Source organism: Apteryx mantelli, chromosome 4 (genome assembly GCF_036417845.1).
Source record: "Apteryx mantelli isolate bAptMan1 chromosome 4, bAptMan1.hap1, whole genome shotgun sequence".
Classification (NCBI taxonomy): Eukaryota; Metazoa; Chordata; class Aves; order Apterygiformes; family Apterygidae; genus Apteryx; species Apteryx mantelli.
Window position 1 is genome coordinate 84,498,281 of NC_089981.1, and position 15,084 is coordinate 84,513,364.

The window sequence follows — 15,084 nt, forward strand, 5'->3', positions numbered from 1 at the left end:
CTACACTCTGCTCTACCCAGCCCAGCTCCCAGAGCATACGGCTTTGAGGGATTCATTTACTGGTTGTTTCAGGAGGCACCTGCTGCATTGCACAGATCTGTTTGGTTATAGAAACCTACCATCTGCCCCTCAGTTGTCCCAACCAAAGTCTGCAAGCACCCTGCTTGCAAGGAGGATTAATATTACGTTTCCATCTGCTCCGAAACATGAGCTGCCTATAAGCAACAACCTGAAGATATCTCTCAGCTCCTAAATCCCATCTCGCCGTTAAAAAATGTTACTAGAAAAACAAGAGGAGCCATGACTATCTAGTTCCCTCAAGCACAAGCCACAGCAACATTTTAAACTTGCTCCATTTCCTGCATGACTAAATTCCAGGGAATGTTAACAGGCCACATTAAAGAGACACCTAAGTGGTGACAACATTGATATAAAACCATTGACTGGGTCTGCACCAATGTAACAAACTTTTAAAAACTATTAAAACAGACTGTTTATTACAGCATATGATGTATTATATTAATTTACACAATGATATATATAAAAACAGCCATTGGTGATGTACAGTAAATTGGACATCAACAGGAATATTAAAACTACTGATACTCATGCACGTGACATGCATATGTGGTTTTTTTTTTAAAAAAAAAGCAGTTTTACACAATATACTGAAGTTACTAAGCCTTGGTCAGCTGCTCCAACAGTTTATTCTGAACAACACCACAGTCCGCACTGGGACTCCCAGGAAACAGGAGTGGAGCGCACTCCAGAGAAGGCAATTTAACCTTAGAGACAGACTGAACAGGAGCCCTTTCCTTGCGGGAGAAGGTTGAGGGAGGACAGGGGCAAGTTTCAAGAAGAGAATCAGCAAGAGGAAAACAGGCCAGACTGTCAGGAGGAACAAGTTCAAGATGTGGCAACAGGAGCAGCAGAAAGGGACAAGCAAAAACATTAAGACCACCCACACTCCCTCCCTCTGTTCCCCTAAAAACTTATGACCTTATGCTGTTGATATCCTGTAAAAGACCCAGAACTGAAAAACTAGGAATATTCATTCTCGGGAACATTAGCTTTTTCTTCAAAGCCCTCTGATACTATGCACTGGAGGCTGTTCACCACTGAAATGGCAGTGTTATTTTTTTAAAACGAGTATAATTGTCTTTTATTTCCACTTAAAAGGCACTAGTATCCACCCAAGTTCTGAAGACAAGTGACATAATTTACCTTAAGTTTTAAATATTTGTATAAAAAAAAAAATCTGTGAAAATATGTACACAAAAGCACCTTGCTTCCAAAAGCAGGAACAGATACATTCCACCAAGTCACTTCACTAGACAGTTGTCATCAGCTTCAGAGAGCCTGACCGAAAGCGAAGGATTTTCTTCTTGAGGTTATGGGAGGCTTTGATTTTGACAAAGGCCTTTGCCGCATTTTCATGCAGCTCTGGAGCTGTGACCGTTTGGATCGGGAGAGTCTGGACAAACTGAGACCAAATGAGACCCCCGCTTTCATCCGAGTCGCTGGTGGTTGTGCTCTCCCCTACGAACTCCACCTCGCTCAAGCTCGACTCGCTGTCTCCAAAGCAGTTCGTGGTGTAATTGCTCTGCTCGTCCTCGCTCGTGTCCACCACGGTGGAGTGGAACAGAGACTCGCACTCCGCCGAGTACTCCGAGTCGCTAGCTACGTAGGCGTAAGGGCTGACATAAGGCAGGGGAACTTGCGAGTAGACGCCCACGCCTTCCCTGCGGCTCCTCCTGGCCCGCCGCAGGGCCTCCTCGTAGGAGATCTCTGCCGACGACTTCCACCGGCGATAGTCACCCCGCTTGTGTTTAGGCTTGGCGACCACGACCTCTCGGCCGTGCCCGTGGGACCTGACGACAGGCTTATGTAGGCCGGCCTGCCTGCTTTGGAGGCTGGACTCTGCCTGCAGACCGCCGCCTCTCTTCCCCCTTGAAGAGGGCTTTTTCAGTTTCCTATTTGTATCCAGTTCATCAGGAAAGCGACATTTCTTGCCGACCGGCTTGGCTTTCTCCCTCAAGGTCTGAGAGCCGTTTTCTAGCACGTTGACAAGGTGGGGCCTGTGTTTCAGGGTGGAGCTTTTCAAAATCTTGACGTTTTTGGTGCCTTTGTGAAGCTTGATGCTTTGCTGCTGGGCCGGTATGTACTGGGCATTCACCAGCAACCCATCGTCTAGGCTCTGTGAGGAAGAGCCCTCGCTTTTGAAATCCAGTGGAGGCCTCTCCTCAACGGCAGGAGACGTGGAGTGAGCCACCTGCAAGCTGCTCTTCAGCAGTATTTTTTTGGGAGGCTGACTCACTTTATTCTCCAGCTGCGATACCACCGGCTTGCCCGGGCTCTCTTTAGGAGACGTAGCAAAGAGCTGGCCGTTCTCCTTGGGGATGTCCCCCGTTGGAGGTACCGCATTCCGATTTAGCTCTGGAGGCGCCGGTTTGACACCGCGCGGCAGGTGTTTGCTTTGAAGCTCGCTCACCGCGCCGGGTGGGAAAGCGGCCGGCGAAGGCATCTTTCTACTCTCCAGCTGCTCGCCACTCGGCTCCTTCGGCCTCTGCTTTAACGGGGAGAACGCCGTGTTGTCCAAAGCAGTTGTCCCGCTGGAATGCAAGCACGCTTGCTTCGAATTCTTCAGGTTCACAACGTTAGTATGTGAAACCACCGCTGCAGACTGTCGGACACACATGCTTCCGTGCCTCAAAATCCCTTTGGTGGGGTCAGCGTTGAGACTTGTCCTTGGTTTGTTAGTCCTTACGGCATGAGTCTTTTTCTGAACCAGGCTTAAGATGTAACCATCTATCCTCTTGGTGGCGGAAGGGCACGGCGCGGGCCAGGAGCCCTGCGGGAGAAAGGTATTGGCTGCTCTTCCTGAGTCTGTTTCGGATCCGACGCAAACGTCGCTAATATCGCAGCCAAGTCTCTCCTCTTCTCGCTGGGGGTTTTCAGTCACCGGGAGAAGAAACATGGGGCTCTGCACAGCGACCGCGTGGAGTGGGCTGGGGTACCGGTAGATGTCATTCCCGTTTTTAGACACCAGATCACACTGGTATTTTGGATGTACATCTGCAACGACATCGAGGGAATTTGAGTGCGGTGTGGACAAAGAGCAACAGACAGAGCCTGCAGTCTGGTCCTCATGTTGGCCTTCCTTATTATAATCCATCCAGCCTATGAGATCTGAAAGGCATTTTAGAAGAGTTTAGAGATCCTGCTGGCGACAATTCTGCTATGTTTTTCACATGCTGTCAAAGACTCTGGTCTCGTTCACACGTACGGCGTACTGTTTTAACTGCAGCAATGCTATTCAAATGGTGCAACTAGGGACACAGCTCAACCGATATAAACATATCACTCTTTTTCTAGGGGTCTATCTATGTAGGATTTGCCCCAATATAACTACATAGGTGAAAAGATAAAAATCACAGCCCAAATGAGAGCATTTATATTTGTTCTAATATTGTGCCTAGATTGTAAAGGGCTTCCTATTTCACACCTAAGCCACTCAGAAGTCTATAATGGTCTCTCATGGTTACACAGACACTTGTATAACACATTGAGGGCTTGAATGTGTGTGAATTCTATGATATTTGACCTTGCTAAATCCAAAAAGAAACACAAAAAATGTTAACAAGAGACTGCAGAACTTAGAAAATTCAGGTTGACTTATGAATTGCTTTTAGCTTATTGACAGGTTTCACTTCCAGATTTTTTCAAGTGTATCTTGGGGGAAAAAAAAATACAGATTTAATTTTATTGTTGTTATTAATAATAACAATAGATGTTCCTTTTGAGCAATAAAGGGTTAAAGAATGGGAGAAAGGCTCATCTCTCCATACAAGTACAAGGAGTGCAAGTCAAGTCAGCTGACATCGTAGCCTTGGCTCTGCAAAGAGAGTTCTGTAAGAGAAATCCAGTGCCTTTCGAGATGCATGAGTCAGGTTTAACGGCTGCAGCATTTACTTAGGAAACAAGAGACCTTAGGAGCAGGGCTTCAGTCCATGCACCTAAGATTATTATTTCTCTAAGGTCAAGTTGATCTTGCTTTGGGTAGGGGGACAAACTAAATGACCCTTCCGGATCACTTGCAGTCCTGTTTTCTATCATTGGGCCAAAAACTTCCTCCAGGGTACTCAAACTTGAATGCTCAATGCTTGTCACTTAACTGAGAGTTATTTCAAAGAGGTTCTACAGACTTTGATGAAAGTAGCTGATAGTGATGGTGTTGCTGGGAGGGCAGGAGGAGAAGAACAGGGATTTGAGAAGAGGAAGAACAGAAACAGGAACTTCCTTCAGATAACCTCACAGTTCTCCTGCATTTCCTAAATTCTGTATCACAGGTAGGAAGGGTGGCCAAAAACATTTCTTTGAAACACGCCATTTTGTGAAATTCATCTCTAAGAGTGGGACAATATGTTTAATAAGAGTTTTGATTTTCATGATGTATACAGAAAAAAAGAACAATACAATCTGCTGGAAATCCTTGTTCATGTTTTTCTTCTTAGGTATGGTTTGTGTACATCATATATACCTTACAATAGGGAATGCTGAATTACCTCAAGCTGCTCTGATAACTTAGAGGAGTTCTCAGCATCTCAGAATGAATGTATCCAAGGCTGTATTTTCCCACTTCTAGGTTAGAAGAACTTGAATTATTTTGTTCTTGATTCACAAAAATCAAGTTAACCTTGAAGAGCAGAATGGAAATTGGAAATATTATGGTTAGGAGCATTCTCCAGAACCTAGAATGAACCAAGGCTTTTGAATCAGTACGGCTGCAACTTCAACCAATAATGCTTGATCACCAGCCCTATTTATGTCTCCTTTCTGGACAACAGACAGGGGAGGTCTTCCTATTTAACATTCACACACCCTAAGGCTTGCATCTTCGGCCTAGTGTCAATGGAAATTCAATGACTCTTTGCCAAAGAGACAAACAGCTTTTTCTTCGCTCATGATGGCTATTTGTCTATATTATATAAATGCAGAGCACACCTCAGCACGGTCACCTGTATCTTGAGGACCATCAGAAATGACAGAAGGGCTGCTGCAAACAGACTAATAGACACCCTGCCCCCGTAAAACCTGTAGCTAGCGCCTTACTCTATCACTTTAATGAGGACAAAGGCTCATCTATATTGCACGGCTGTTGCGGTAGCTTTCCTTATTGTTATTTAGTAAAAATGCTTTTCTAAAGGAAATTACGAGAAATTAGCCAACCAATGTGTTTATGTGTGTATGTACCACTGCCCTCTACTGGGTAGTGCAGCTGTGATATTTTCACGTGTTACGTTCATGTGTTTAGAGTGACACATTCGCACGTAGGGCTGGAGGAGTGGAAGAGAAATGGTCCTGCCCCATGGCACACGTACGTGATAGGCACTGGAATCTTTTCAGAGCACAGCACACCAAATGAAAAGAAGAAGGGTTAATCCAAGCCAGATACTCCTGAGGCAGTATTTCCAAAGCCAAAGCCACCTCCTGGAGTATGACGTATTCGACCTGCTTTTACTATACCTGCAGATTTAGGGCGTCCATCTGAGATAGTCAGTGTTGCCTCCAAAGGGCTGCAAAAGCAAGTGCTAGAATGGCAACTGGATAAACACTCACTGAAGACTGAGTTAGACGAATTGGAGAGCGATCCAGAAGCTCCATCACTCAGCTCATAAAACCCTATAAAAATAAGAATTTGTATTTATATTAGTTCCATCTATACAAAGTTACCATTTGTGCCCCTAGAAAGGCAGTCAGGTTGATGTTTATATTGGCTTACTGTACCGCAATCAGTTATAGGATTTCATTCAGTCATCCAAAAAATAGTGCACAATTTAGTAATATCCTTACTACTATGAAGAATCCAGTTTAAAAATAAAGCACTTAGAAGAGCAGCACTTTAGTTAACATATGAAATCTTGAACTTTTTTTTTAACCTTTACAGGGGTTGGGGGTTATTTCTCAGATTTTAGCAAGACAGATCCAGGCTGCGTTTGCCAGCCTACTCATTTAGTAGTGTATTATACCTTCCAGCAAAGACTCTCTTGCTATTACTTGACTACAAAAATATTTTCCAAGTGTTGGGCCCAATGCTATCCATTACTTTCATCAAACTTCTGGAGGTAAATACAATATTGTGGATAATGCAAAAGAAGGAGAATGGTAAATAATGAGCAGATATGGAAAACTTAATTTCCTGGCAGACTGGGTCCGCTAAAGCAAAATGTGAAATAGCATAGTCTTTAGCGTAAGATTTAAATTATACATCTAGGATAAAGGAATTCAGGGCATATCTAGAGAATGGGGATGCATCCTGGAAAACAATAATCCTGAAAAGGACTTAGTCAGCGTTGAAAAGCAGCTCAATTAAGTTTAATGATATGGCAAAAAAGGCTAATGAGATTCTTGGATGTAGAAAGAGACTAATGAGTAGCAGTAGGGAAATGACTTCACCAGTCTATATGGCACTGCTAAGGCAGATATTGGAACGGTGTGTCTAGTTCTGGAATCCAGCACACTTAAAGCAAAGCTAAAAATTGGAAAGGGGCCATAAAGCTATTTAAGAGCTGGGAAAAATGCCTTAAAACGAATGACTTAATGAACTTGACCTGTTTAGCTCGTCAAAAAAGTTGGGTATTACGCTAAATAGCAACTCCAAAAGGAGAAAACACGGGGTACTAAAAAAGACTTTAGTCTATGGGAGAAAAGCATATAAAAACAGTGCTGGAACAAGTCAAATTCAAATTAGAAATAAGCAATATCTTTAACAGTGCAAGTGATTAGTTGGTGGATTCTCCCCTTTTTAGTGTCTTCAGAACAAGTCTAGATGCTTCTCTGGAAGGTTCCTCATAGCTAAATATGACTTATCGCATTCACCACAGATAGAATGGAATGAAATTCAAAACATGGGGGATCAAATTATTTGATTCACTGTTTCCTTCTGGCTGTAAGATCAACTGTGAAATCTCTCTCCCACTGCTGGTGCTTCCTTTAATCATTTTCTTGCAACCTCCTTCCTAAAATGCAGGAGAATTGGAACTTTTTGACTTAATTTCTGGGGGCCTTGAAAAAAAAGAAATGCCCCAAACACTAAAAACCTAATTAGGCTTGAAACACTCCTCTGAATATGTTCTCTAAAGACAGAAACCTTTCCAGTGGTAGCTGAACTCCCCTAGTCGGCACTAATTATCACAGTGTGAGCATGCTATAGACATTTACTGTTCTAGCATGGAAATTTTCCAGCAGTTTAATTCCAGTTACCACGGGAGGCCCCATTTTGCTGAATACTGGCCTTACCTGAACTTGGACGACTGTCTGTCTCAAGGTGCTCATCCGTCGTTTTTTCCACGTCCAGCCGGAGATCACTTATTTGCTTATCTAGCTCTTGTAACTGATTTAATAGACCAGCATCCCTCCTCCTCAAGCAGTTCTAGAAAACAACAGGACAAACAATATCAGCTCCGTCAGCGGGGCAGGGGCGAAGGGGCTCCAAAGGCAATCAGCCTTCTCCATCTGAGCATCCTATAAATACCTTGTCAATGTTCTTAAAAAAAGAAATTAAAAAAAAAAAAACACAGAACAAAGCCTTGAAAATCTAGACAAACACTCTGGACAAATATTTAGCTGAAGAACTATGCAGGCACTTCATTCCAACCTCTTCCAGCCAGTTGCACACTAGGAGCATTCCCCACAATTTAGGAAGACCAATACACCAGGTTGGTATAGCACTCCTTGCAGGAACACGGCTGTACCAACAACGCTGTGTTTTGCAGGATACACTAAAGCCAGACCTGCATGCATGAAATGGGCCAGCTCAGTGAAAGCACGGTTTTGCCAGTGCAATACGGGACTTCCACCACCATGGTGACATTAGTCTAAGATCACATCTGTTCAACACAACAGGCTGAAACAGCTCCGCCAACAAGTGCCTGTAGTGTGGGAACCGCCTCATTCTGTGGCTTATTATAAGCTTATATTCCACCATATAGAGAGGAAGATTCCCAGAGCTGGGATCAGAGTCCTTTCATTAGTTTTACAATTGCAGCAGGAAGGAAGAGTAATTCTTCCTCTTCTCCCATTATAATCATATTAAATTGCTGTGAGATGAATTTTAAAGCTATTTATGAAGGTAATTTGATGGTACAAAATAAGCAATAAGAAATGATTTTGTAAGGCACTCATTAACCCATGGTCAGCGCAATCAGTTTCCCTGTGTGTATTATAATTTTGCTTATACATCACCAGTTTGATACACTTTTTAATCGTTCTGGCTTTGGGGAGAGTGGTGGATGCAGGAGGAAGGTTTATTCTTTTTCATAAGTGCATCATTTGATCGGTACCCAACGGTGCTCTATTGCGTTCATTGCAAAGAGTTTTGATGCTCATAACCAGACTAGCTTTAAACCCATTAAATGAAGGACAACCTCTCCCCTGGGGTGGGCCAGTCCTCGGGCAAAGGGAAAGTGAACGCTAATAGTATTAGAGAGGCTGTTGAAAGAGATGCGCTGGCATCACATCGTCCTTGGAGAACCAGAGGGGCAATCCAAGTCTTCTCCCACATTTCTGATGGAAGCTGGGATCTGGACAGAAGCCAGGCTGCCGGAGGTGACGGGTTCAAGCGGTAACTCACTGCGCCACCTACTGCCACCAGTGTCCCCCCTCCCCCAGCGAGCGCTGCATCTGGTTCAAATCTGCAATGTCAAGTGCACAAATTAAAGTGCTACCACAAATCCTGATCTTGGAGTAATAATTCCCGGTACTTTCCTATGGCTGTTTGGCAGCCGATCCTTTCTGAGCCAGCGAGCTCATTTATTTTTATATTTTAAAGAAAGAAATAATCCTAAATTAACTGAACCGAAAGGCTAACAAGCAAAAAAAAAAAAAAAAGAAGAAGAAAAAAAATCAAGCAAATAAATCACACAGTCCAACTTCTCCCTCGGTGAAAGCAAATGCTGAGCCAGGCACAAAGAGCGCCAGGCACAGCTGCACGCTATTTCCATTGAAAAATGATCTGCGGCTTCATGCCGCCTTGCATCTCCTCCCGCACGAGCCTGCAAAGCGCACGGGCAACAAAAGCATCCCATGTTTTAAGGGGCCCGATCCCGACCGTGCCCGGGCACTCCCGGGATGACAGCCGGGCAGCTCGCTTCCAACTTCCATTCAAGGCAAGCGCAGCGGGTCCGTTGCCTCGCACGGAGGCTCCGCGCCGAGCCGCGCAGCCGCCCGGCGAAGCCCCGCTCGCGGCCCGGGGGCGCCGCGGGGGCGGCCGCGGCGGGTCCCCTCCGGGCGCGGGGGTGCGGGGGACCCGTCCAGCCGCCGCCTATTTGTCGCAAGCCGCGGGGACGGGACGGCGCAGAGATAACGGCGGCGCGGCCGCGGCCCCTTCCTCGCCCCTTGCCGGGGGAGCGGCGGCGAGCGGCGACGGCGCGTCCCGGCGGCCGCTTCGGGGTGACAGAGCCCCACGGGGACCCCCCCACCCAACACCCCCACCCCCTCCAGCGGGGCTCGGCCCGGCAGCCCGTCCCCGCGGCTCACCAGCTGCCTCCGCAGGAGGAGGATGTTCTCCTCCAGGAACTTCTCCTCCAGGCTGCGCGCCGGCGGCCCCTCGCCCGGCGGCTCCCCGCGGCCGCCCTGCGCGCCGGGCGCCGCGCCCGGGGGCCGCCGCAGCAGGAGGCTCCGCACCAGCAGCTCCTGCCGCTGCCGCAGGTACTCCAGCTCGCCCAGGCCGGCCAGCGTGGCCTCCAGCCGCTCGCGGGTGCGCTGCCGCTCCGCCTCCGCTTCGCCCTTCTCCCGCCAGCGCGCGTCGGGCTCCCGCGGCGCCCCCGGCTGCCCCGGCCCCGCCGCGGCGGCGGCTCCCACCGCGGGGCTCGCCTTCATGGTGCCGCCGCGGGGAGGGGGCGCCGCCGCCGCCGCCGCCGTCGGGCCCTGCCCGGGGGCCCCAGCGCCGCGCTGCCGCCGCCGCCGCCGCCGCCGCCGCTCGCGAATGGGCCGCGGGGCGCCCGGCTCCCTCCTCGGCTGCCGCCGCCCCGCGCCCGCCCCGCGCCCGCCTCCCCGCGCTCCCTCCCCGCCGGCCGGCGGCGGCTCCACGCCCGCGGCCGCCTTCCTCCTCCTCCTCCTCCTCCTCCTCCCCCTGCGGCGGGCGACGCTCCTCCTCCCGCCCCGCGCCCCTGCCGTCCCCCTGCCGCCGCCGCCTGCCCCGGGCTCCGGGCTCCGGGCACCGGGCACCGGCCCCGGCGGGGTTCGGACGAGGCGGGCCAGGGACGAGCCCCTCTCGCCCTGCCTGCCCCGCACCGGGCTGCTACCCGTCGGCCTCCCTAAAAAGCGCCCTGCGCGCAGCGAGGACCTCTGCAGCGGTGCGCAGCTGGGTCTTGGCCCCTCGGTAGCGCAGTTTTGGTGCCATGTGGCTTCTGCGGCCCAGCGCTTCTAAAATAGGAACACACGCGATGTATTTGGGGGGGAAAAAAGCCCTGCATGAAGGAGTGAAGGAGAGGGACAGGGGGCAGAGGTGGAAAACAGAAAGAGAAATGGCAGTCCTTGAACCGCGGTGCTGACCAAAGCGGAGGAACAAGGATCGGAGCACCAGCGAGGCATTGCTTCCAAGTCCATTTGTGTCCACCAGCCAAAAAAGCCGTAATGAGGTGAACTTCATACAGCGCGTAAACTAATTGCAGCCTGGGATCTGCAATTAGGGTTTTCAATGGGCATGTTGTGGAAAGAGGGAGGGGGGAAAATGCAGACGCAGAAGAAAAAAGAAAAGAAATGTTAGTAGCAAAACAGAGCAAAAACTGAGTTCCAGACGTGTTCTGGGTGGAGAGAAAGAGAAGAGGAAAGAAGAAAGCACTCAGGGAGCCCTTCACAATATGGGGTTTGTTTGGAAGGATGTAAGCCCACTGTACAGTGGCTCTCACAGACATTATGGGCACAATTAAATGCTCTTTCCTGCTCTCTCTCTGTTCCTCACAAGATTGTGATTGTTTGCATTACAGTGGTACTGAAAGGTCTCAGATGAAATTAGTCTCCCCATTCCCATGCTATTTGCACCAGACAGTATATTGCAGTATGCACTAAACCTACTTTATTCATTGTGGGTGTTGGTTCCTGTTCCAAGGAGCCTGCAGCTGATAAAGATCATTATTTCACAGTCATTTTAAACCAATATAAAGTGCTTTCTAGAAAGGAGATCCACTTTTCTCCTGTAGCTTATGACCAGCCCTCAGTCCCTCTTAAATGCTGACCCAAATGTATGTAAGGCGACACACATGAGATCAGAGGATGGTCCGAGCTAAGACAAGCTCCCTTTTGCTTTTGATCTGTTCCCAGATCTGGTTCTTCACGCAGCCGTGTCAACACCGTGCGTCTATGTTGACATTTTAGCTTGGATTAGAAGTGCCCTTTTGAATCAACTCACTGGATTGCTCTGGCCTGCCGCGCTTCAGTTCAAATCCCACAGTGATCTGAGAACAAACGGACTGAGTTCATTTTGGGTGAAACAAAAGGGGGAGATGTACTGCAGGAGCACACCTGAAGCACTCCAGCCGCTGATGGATGCTCATTAACGGGCGCTCAGTCTGCAGGGCCAGAAGAGCGGCCCAGAGCAACCCCCCTTGAAACACCTGTAGCGCGGATGGCAGGTGCTTAGTACAGCTATATTGCTGGGTAAATCCTCTCCCTTTGTGCTCTCCTGGCTGCTAATGTAGACGTAGCCGTAGGAAAGGGAGGACATGAGGCGGTGTAGGAACAGGCAGCCAGAGAAGGCAGGGCCACTTCTTTGGGGAGCAGTATCGCTCCTGCCAGATCCAAGAGACCATGAAATTGCAGCCGCAGAGGGAGCTGACAAGCACTGAAAAGACAAGGGATACCGCAAGGGAAGAGGCTTGACCGAGGCTGCTAAGCAAAACTGGAAATAAAAACCAATCCCATACTGGACCACTGCATCTCTACTCATTTTGCATATCTGGGCCATAACCAGCCCAAAAGTAGAGTCAGTCCTTGCCCCACAACCTATAGGCCACCACTGCTGACCTAAAGCCTGCTCCATGGCTGTGTCTCCTGCATGGGGTTTGACGTGCTGCACCCTCTGAGGATGCTTGTGCTGAAAGCTCTGTTGTCCTGCAGAGCTGCTTTCCCCAGCGGGTACCAGAAACTCTCCAGATGTGGAAGCACAGAGTTCCCACATTTTCCTTCACCCCTTTTAGCCAGATTTTGCATGTAACTCCATGTTTCATATAAATTTTGTTTGCAAAGCTTCATGAAATGTGTACATTAAGCTATTTCAACTATTTTGGTGCTATTTTGCACTGTGCAACATAGACATACCTTCAAACATAAAATACAGCGCTAGATAGCTCCCATCTTAATGTTCACATTTGTTTTGCCACTTATGATTTTGTAGATTTTTGTCCTATTCCTCCCTCCCAAGTCACCTCTTCCACTCTGAAGGGTGTAAGACGCTTGCTCGTCTCATGTACTGCTTGCTCACATTTCTGCGTTCATCCTTCCCAGCGCATCAGTCACAGGAAAGAAAAGAAACAGTCGCTGCCAAAACAGTCAACTGCCTACATCATGTGAGGAGGAGAGAGCAGATTCCACTGAACCGAACTCACTGCGTGACTGCAAACGGCAATGAGGAAACGAGGGGGAGTCTGAAGTAGAGGCTCCCATAGGCGGAGGCGTAATAAGGTGCCCGAGAAGCAGTGAGAACTAGGAGGCTGGGCAGCATGGGAGAAGGAGATGTGCAAGTGGTCAGCCAGCAAGCAATGTCAACAGTATGTGAATAACAGCAGGGAAACAAGATGTGACCTAAGCCACCAACCGTGAGGGCAGGGCCACAGAAGACTGCAAGAGCTAGGATGAAGCTCAGCAGAGTGAAGGTCATGGAGAGAAGGGGAGGGAGAGCCCAGAAAGACAGAGTTTGAAGGCAGCAGAAAGACCAAAGAAAATGAGTATAAAACAGTCCCTACAACTTGCTCAGGAAAAGTGTTCGGAAGAGACAGAAAGAAAGAGGGGGCCAAAAGTCAGAGGTGGGGCAGGACGGGGGATCTAGCTCAGAACCGGTGAGATGCTGTGGCAACAAGTGTGCACTTTCCCTCTAGGGCCTCAGAAGCTAATAAAACAGTGGAAAGTCCGGAGGTGCCTTTATCACATTCACATGTAGGACCTGAGACCACCCAGCCCAAAGCACATAAGTGGTAGGCATGAAATGAACTGATGAGGGACACCAGCACAAGTAAGGAGCAGTGAGAGAGAGGGAGAAGCTGAGGAGAAAAGGAAGAGAGAAGTCAGGGAAGTCCATCAGCAGGAGAACAATGAGTCCAGCCAGAGGTGGCAGAATATAAATGAAAGCCAAAGCCAGAGGAGGGCAGTGAGGTGCGAGGATGGAGAACAAGACCCCTTTGCTAGGTGTCATCCTCAAGTAAAGGAGAGATATTTTGAGCAACGAAGGAAGAACAAAGAAGGAAGAAGAAAGGATATGAGAAGACTGGTTTCTCCCATCAGTTACACCACAGTCAATCATCCCAGTGAAAAACTAGTGTGAGATAAAAAGAAGATCCCAATCCCCAAATTACCTCCAAGTGGACAACCTTTGGAGGCCTCTACTTCAGCGAACCAAACATCCCAAAACTCTTAGCAAGGATTGAGAAAGTAATCGGACTTTCACATGAAAAAATTTCTGAGTCTCCATTCCTCTCCTGGCTTGCTGCAGCAGCTGAAGGACTTGCTCTTACATTCCTATGTAAACTTGTTATCCCTTCCCTGGTTTCATCAGCTGAAATCCTTCAAAACCAAGTAATCTTGGATTCCCCATTGTAAGCATGAACATGGAAACTGCGAGGAGAGAGTCAGTGAGTTGTCTGCGAGGAAGGAAAAGAAACTATGAACGAGGAGCTCTGTTGCTAGGTTGTTATGAGAGGTACAATTCTGTCTGGTACAAAGACAGTTATGAAACGGCTCATTTCTTGTGATTCTCCTCTGTGTGATAAAGTGCTGCTTTCTCTTTGCACTAGGCGTTTTGTAGCCAGGGAATAAAGTAATCACTGCACATTTTGCCAACAGAGAAACTGAGGCACAGAGTTTCTGACCCCCCATCTCACCATTAACTTCCTTCCCACGGGGAGCTAACCTCTGCTTCCTGATGCATACATTTATGTTTCATCTTCCACCCCTGTTGATCATCCCATTCAGTTTAGATTAAATAAGGCCCATTAACACTTGTCACTTTTCCTGGGTTGATTTCTGATCAGCCACACTCAAATTGTTGCAGGAAATTGCAGGAATCAAGAGGAGCATTACAATTCCCTACTTGTAAAATGAAAGCAATTTCTTTCTTTGCTTATGGTAACACAGCCCATTGGAGGCAGGGTGATACGGTATCCAGAAACATCCACTTAGGGGCTATGCTTAAGACCCACAGCCTTCAATATGCCTCTGATACCTTATTTTAATCTATTGTTAATTTTCTAAGCATTTCTTAATTGCATTGGATAGTATAATAGGGTATAAATCTTATCAGCAAATCAGACTGACATCAGCTTGTGTTATCACATTACCATGGTTACTTTATTACAGCTGAGCCTTGTGCTTGTTACTATCCACAAACAATTCTAGCAAACAACCTAAATTGAACCAAAATATCCTGGCAGTGTTTCCTTTTTTTTTTTTTTTTGTCAAAGAAAAACAATTTCTCTGGGTGATAGGTAACTGCAGCATGTCTATTATGCATTTTACTCTTCTCAGACTTCTGCAGCCTACGTTTATTTCTTCTGCATTTGCACAGTGTTGAAACATTTCCACGCAGTCAGCGAGATGCTCAAGCCAAATTCCTTTAACATGCAACAGGATCATTAACACAAACTCACAATATTCGGGTTGACAAGCACTACCCCAGTCTGTAAAAACATTACCACGTTTGTATTGTCATGGCAAAACCTGCTAACGACTGCTGCGTTAGGACCCGTTGACAGCAACGCCCCCATCCCTGCAGGACGCAGGTTCCCTTGCTCTGATCTGATCTCACTTGGGCCTCTCATCATAAGACACAGTCCCACTCTCCCTCGCCACCAGTGCCATTGCCCAAGTGTCAGA

General features: G+C 47.8%; 1 protein-coding gene across 4 annotated transcripts; it reads right to left on the reverse strand.

Annotated features, from left to right (window-relative positions):
- Positions 1-460: 460 nt before the first annotated feature.
- On the reverse strand, positions 461-9,894 carry DACT1 (dishevelled binding antagonist of beta catenin 1). 4 transcript variants are annotated; one of them, XM_067295105.1, is made up of 4 exons: positions 9,538-9,894; positions 7,300-7,432; positions 5,620-5,682; positions 461-3,075 (listed from the first exon to the last, which is right to left on the reverse strand). In XM_067295105.1, the coding sequence occupies exons 1-4, from the start codon at positions 9,877-9,879 to the stop codon at positions 1,331-1,333; spliced, it is 2,283 nt and encodes a 760-aa protein (XP_067151206.1). In that variant the 5' UTR covers positions 9,880-9,894; the 3' UTR covers positions 461-1,330. The 4 variants fall into 4 exon arrangements, with proteins under 4 accessions (XP_067151206.1, XP_067151204.1, XP_067151205.1 ...); XM_067295103.1 differs by having other exon boundaries at positions 461-3,189; XM_067295104.1 differs by having other exon boundaries at positions 5,527-5,682.
- Positions 9,895-15,084: the final 5,190 nt, after the last annotated feature.